We start from the raw sequence: 5276 nt of genomic DNA, 5'->3' as shown, positions 1-5276 counted from the left end.
GCTCTCTCGGTGAGGTCTGTCAGTCGGTCCAGACGTGTCCCCCTCCCCTCTGCCTTCCCCCACTCTCCCTGCATGTCCTAGATATCCTGCCAGCCCATATTTCTTTTAACTTGCTACAAAGTGCCGTGAGGAGGCAAAGCGATGATTTCGACACCTGGTTCGCCGTGGCTGTTTCACACAGAGCTGTGCCGTGCCATCCTCCACAGGGTACGCGCCAGGGTGGGCAACACCAGCAGGGCAAACGTGAGGGGGAAAAAAAAGGTAAAAGCCATTATGTTAAGAGATTTATTTTAAGAAATATTGTACCCCAATACCCAACACTTTCTGAAGGGCTATGAAGACTCTTCCAGAGGGACATGTCCCCCTGTGGAGGTGGGGGGGGAGACTACTACATGTCTCTGTGCTCTTGTGTTTCTTTCCAGTTTACGGATGTACAACCCCAAAGAGTGTGGCTGAACCCCAGCTGTTGGTTTGAGGACAAGCCTGAAACTTTGTACACACTTGACTTTGCTGGAGTCTTTTTTCTACCTCTTAAAATCTCCACCATACGGTTTTGGAAAAACCTCTCCATTCCGTTCGGTCATTGCATTTGGGATGAGGCTGTACCTTTAGGTCCATGAACAGAGAGGAACTTTGCACGCAGATATGACCTCTGGGCTCTGCACGGATTTTCATCCTCAGAACCCTTGCTTAGGTGCCAGGCTGGGAGACAGCTGATGTTTAAGACAGAAAGTCTGTAGTTATGTTGTGTCCATGTCCACATATAGTATGGGCAGCCTGTTCTCAACAGCAAGTGCAAGCACTCTACAGTACTGCTCCTATTGCACCACACTACTTGCTGATGCAGACAAAACCTACATCTAGGATGAATTCCAGACACTGGACTTTGAGTGACCTCATCTGCAGAGCCCATTGCACTAGGAAATCTTAGTACAAGACCACTAGATGGGCCCTGTGGAAAGCAGAAGTGTTGGTTGCAAAGAGCAATATACCAATGACACAGCAGCAGCATGCTTTGAAATTTTATAAGATACAAAAACCCTCCAAATGACAAGACAGATACTAAAAAAACTGCCAGTATTTGTGATATTAGTCCTGTCTCCTGCTCATACTATCCCATGCAGTCTGGCCCTGTTGTGCAAGAGCCCTGCTTTTATTGATACTCTGAGCAGGGAACTCTGTCACATTGTCAAGTCAAACCCAGATGCCTGCCAAGTTGCCCTCAGCATGCTGGCTGTTGTAGATACCATTCTGGAATGCCCAGCTCTCCCCTATAATATATAGGGAACCTAAGTTTGGAAGTGAGCACAGTGGACGGTTGTAACCCCTACCCAACAGTCTACTTCCCTTCCCCATTCTGTACCTGGAGGGTCATAATGTGCCTGTGTTTGCTACTCCACCACTACTCATTGATGGAAGCTGAAGTCAATGCAGTGTTTAAGTTAAGTGGGCTGAAGAATGGACACGTCTTTTGGTATTCCTAAAAAGATTAAAATGGCCGGGGCACCTTTGGGCATAGGAACTTGAGAGCTCCTGGATCACCTAATTTCTGTTTGAAGCACTTGGAAATTAAGTTAATGAAGCACCATGGGACTGGTGCACTAATGAAGCACTGAGGTGCTGAGCAAAAGCATATCTTATCTCTCAATTAATATTCCAGAGGGATTTAATCAATCTCAGTGGCTTATGGCCACACTTATTCAAGTAAAATAAAATGGAAAGGAACAGTGGAGAAACTGAGATGGGAATATTGTCAAAAGTTTGGTGCTGTTCAGTGCTCTGAAACTAATTGACCTGCCCACACCACTTAGATGCTCTGAATTACTGCGACATTTTATATAGTCTTCTGGTGTGCCTGCAGCTTGGACAGGACATTATGACCCTTAAATATACAATAGCAGCAGCCAAAGGGCATAGGAAAGCTTTATTCAAGAACAAATTACAGTTACGATAAATGCATAAAATGGTATGCCTGTTCCTATACAGAATCGTATAGGTCACTTTGCAGGCAAAGCCCTTTCACTAAACCAAAAATGTTCAATAAACCAAAAGTAGGAAAAATTAATGCTTCTCCTCTCTCTATGCTTTAGTGGAAAATCTTCTACTAATCGAAGTATTATAAGTTATTTTTCTTATTTCTAAGCTGTGAGGAATGTATTAAAATTTTTTTTTTTTCAATTTATCCACCTGAAGAAACAAACTTACTGTTTTTTGAGATGCAAATCTTAGGCAATGTTTTGGTTAGGATTATCCTTTTAAATATCATTTATCATGACACAGTTTTCCTTAGGTCCAACTGAAGCCAATTTAATAGGACTATTTTAGGTAGGATCTGTACTTTCAAGGTGTTGAGGAACCTAGTTGTATGTTAAGGTGCTGTTCAAATGCAGATACAATAAGATCAACTTCTGTGCTACTTTATTTTGATATACCTGCAGGATTACTACTTTATTCTTTGCTAGCCCTTCAGCATGTGAAAATGTTGTCACATTAATTTACTGCAGATAAGGCTGACAAATTTTTGTGGGGAGGGCTCTTGATGTACCTACTAAACACATGCTGTGAGTTTACTCAGGTTTGGGATTTGGGGAAGGGTGGGGAAAAGTTGTCTCAGTGGTCGTTTTTGCAGTAGCCTTTCATTCCTCTGAGTCACAAAGCTAGTTCAATAGGTGATTGGGACAGGAGCTTCCAAATTTATTTGGATAGAGCATAAGGTGAAGAAGGTGAAACCAGTTATGTCACTTACAACCCACTGGAGGAACAGCCAGTTTAGTGTGGAGATAACACTACTATAGTGTCTGAGTACAGCTTTTATAGCTTGTCAAATAAAGGTGTGTTTGCTTATAGCTTCTAGTCTTAGTTACAGCTTTAACTGTGAAAGAGTGGATGCTCAAATGCACGGACTTCTGCTGTGGATTTGGTGACAGGCTGGCTGAGAGCTTATGTCTCAGGGTTCAAGGGGAGGCCAACAAGGGGACATCATGTGGGTCACCTGCTACTGACTGCTCTCTCAAGACGATAAAATGGATGAAGAAGCCTTCTTTAAACAGCTAGAAGAAGTCTCATGATTACAGGTCCTTCAGCATGGGAGTCGGTAAGTACTAGCACAGGCTGCCCAAAGATGTGGCATATAAATTCTTGGAGCTTTTCAAAGCACTTGAATAAAGCCCTGTGCAACCTGATCTAACTTGGACATTAGCTCTGTTTTGAGCAGGAGTTGGTCTGAATTGACCTCCTGGGGTCCCTTCTAACATTTTTCTATGATTCTGTGATTTTAATGGGGAGTTGCTTGTGTTTTAATATGCAGTCTGCTTTGTAAATGTTAAAGTCTGTGTTTCTCTGTTACAAATTTGCGATACAGATAGTGGAATGAAAAGACTTGCCTAGCTCCCAAGGGATCTGTAGGATTAAATAGTTTATTCTGAAAAAAAGTAAAGAAATTCATGAGTTCCAAGTGTCTATTATGCTATAGAACCACTCACTAATTAAATTTGAAGTGATTCTGATAGAAGTTATTGTTACATGCTTCATGAGTGAATTAAATTAGATGTATTGTTGTAAAGTGTCAATAGAAGAACAGGAAATGAAACCTGGAAGACTTTTCACCTAGAAAACTTTTCTTACACTTTATTCTAGCTTTATATTTTCAAACTATTCAAAATACCAGCTTCACAATTTTTACTCATATAAGTCATGCAAATAATAAGTAGGTTTATAACTCGTGTTTTCCTTTCCCCAACTCTTCTTGTTGTATTTGCAATAGAAATTGCATCGATAAAACTTTCTCAGGGGCCTAGAAATCATGCTGCTTTTGATTTTCACGTCACTGCAGTGCCTCTGAAACATCCCATTCTGCAAGGTGCCACATATGCCTATGTATTGGAAACAAAACTTGAGCTTTCTTAATATCTGTCTCCCTATAGGTCTCTCTATAAAGAAGACAGAATGCTGCCTCTGCGCCTACATGGAGCACTGAGCAATGATAAAAGTCAATGTAAACAGCACCTCCCCGATTTTAATTTTTGGTAGTCAGGTTTATAAGCTTTCTGTGTTGGGTTTGTGCCTTGTCCCTATGCTGTGCACTCAGAGATCTGTGGAGTACTTACATTGCTGTGATAACATTCATTCTGCTGAGGCTCTGGTGGCTATCAAAAAAGCAGCAGTGGCAGGGCTGCTTTCCTAATGTAATGGCTCACTCATTTTGTTCTCCTCCTCTCTTCTGAGTTCCTTTTGTATCCTTTTTCCTCTTCTCCCAGCTCTTAAAATTCAGCAAGGGAATCCATTCTTATGCCCTAGTGAAAATGGTAATGAATTGGCCGTAGTAACTACCTGCTCAGGTGTGCTCTTCTGTTAACTCCCTTCTGTCTTGAATGGTGACATTAGTTACTCTGTCAGAAATAATTACGCTTCCATCTACTGGGGCTTGCTAATGAAATGCTGGAACACTTGAGCTTCTATGGAAGTCATAGAAGTGAACATCCATCTATTTGCATTTTGGGGTAATACATTGTAAAAGAAGGAAGAGGAAGGTACTGTGAATTAGTTATAAAGGCCTCTAAGGGTCTATGCTACACATGGAAAGACCTGAGGTAATTCTGAATTGTAACAGAGATCGTCTCAGCCCCAGTGTTGCAAGATACACAAGGATAAAGCTGAGTAAAGATGCCTACACTGATTTAACAGCTTGCCATACTGAATGAGGGAGCTTTTGCTGTTACTCCTTCTTTTGGCTTCACAAGTCAGTTCTCTCCCAGCTGTGGTGCTCACTGACTGCTCATGAACTGATTTGTTAGGCTTCATCAGTATGGCACAGAAGAATATTTACTTCTCTCAGCTTCAGTTTGCTGCTGGATTATGGTGTTGAATTGACCCGCGGAGGAGTCAGACAAGCTGCAGACATGGCAAAAGGTGATCCAGGGAGTATCTGCCCCTTTTGTGGCAGCAGAATGTTAAATTGGCTCAAGCTACCATGAGAACATAAATGGCCTGTTATTACTGCAGAATTAACTCCACCGTGGCTGAACTGCCTTGAATCTTTCCATGGATTGAGAACAAGTTTTGACAGAAAGGCAATTTCTTCTGTGACTGTTTTCAGCTTTTGTCTTCCCAGGGCACTGACCTTTCACATATAGCAAGCACAGATTCTTCTGGTGGTTCTTCTAGCAAAGACTGAGATGCCAATGTGGAAAACAAGGAGAATGGAGCAGAATTAATGATGTACACATGGAAAACCTCTCAGGTGTTAGGGCATAGCTGATATCAAAATATGTGCCTTT

General features: G+C 41.8%; 1 protein-coding gene across 1 annotated transcript in view; it reads right to left on the bottom strand.

Moving 5' to 3' along the window:
- LOC103926056 (putative N-acetylated-alpha-linked acidic dipeptidase) overlaps nucleotides 1-358 on the bottom strand; it is a 35284-nt gene extending 34926 nt beyond the window's left edge. The window contains exon 1 of the mRNA XM_009334865.1: nucleotides 307-358. Within this exon, the coding sequence (XP_009333140.1) occupies nucleotides 307-358 (52 nt within the window). The remainder of the gene's footprint in view (nucleotides 1-306) is intronic.
- Nucleotides 359-5276: the final 4918 nt, after the last annotated feature.

This window comes from Pygoscelis adeliae, unplaced genomic scaffold (assembly GCF_000699105.1).
Source record: "Pygoscelis adeliae isolate BGI_AS28 unplaced genomic scaffold, ASM69910v1 Scaffold141, whole genome shotgun sequence".
Classification (NCBI taxonomy): Eukaryota; Metazoa; Chordata; class Aves; order Sphenisciformes; family Spheniscidae; genus Pygoscelis; species Pygoscelis adeliae.
The sequence above is the reverse complement of the archived record's forward strand: the minus strand, read 5'-3'. Positions and strand labels throughout refer to the sequence as shown.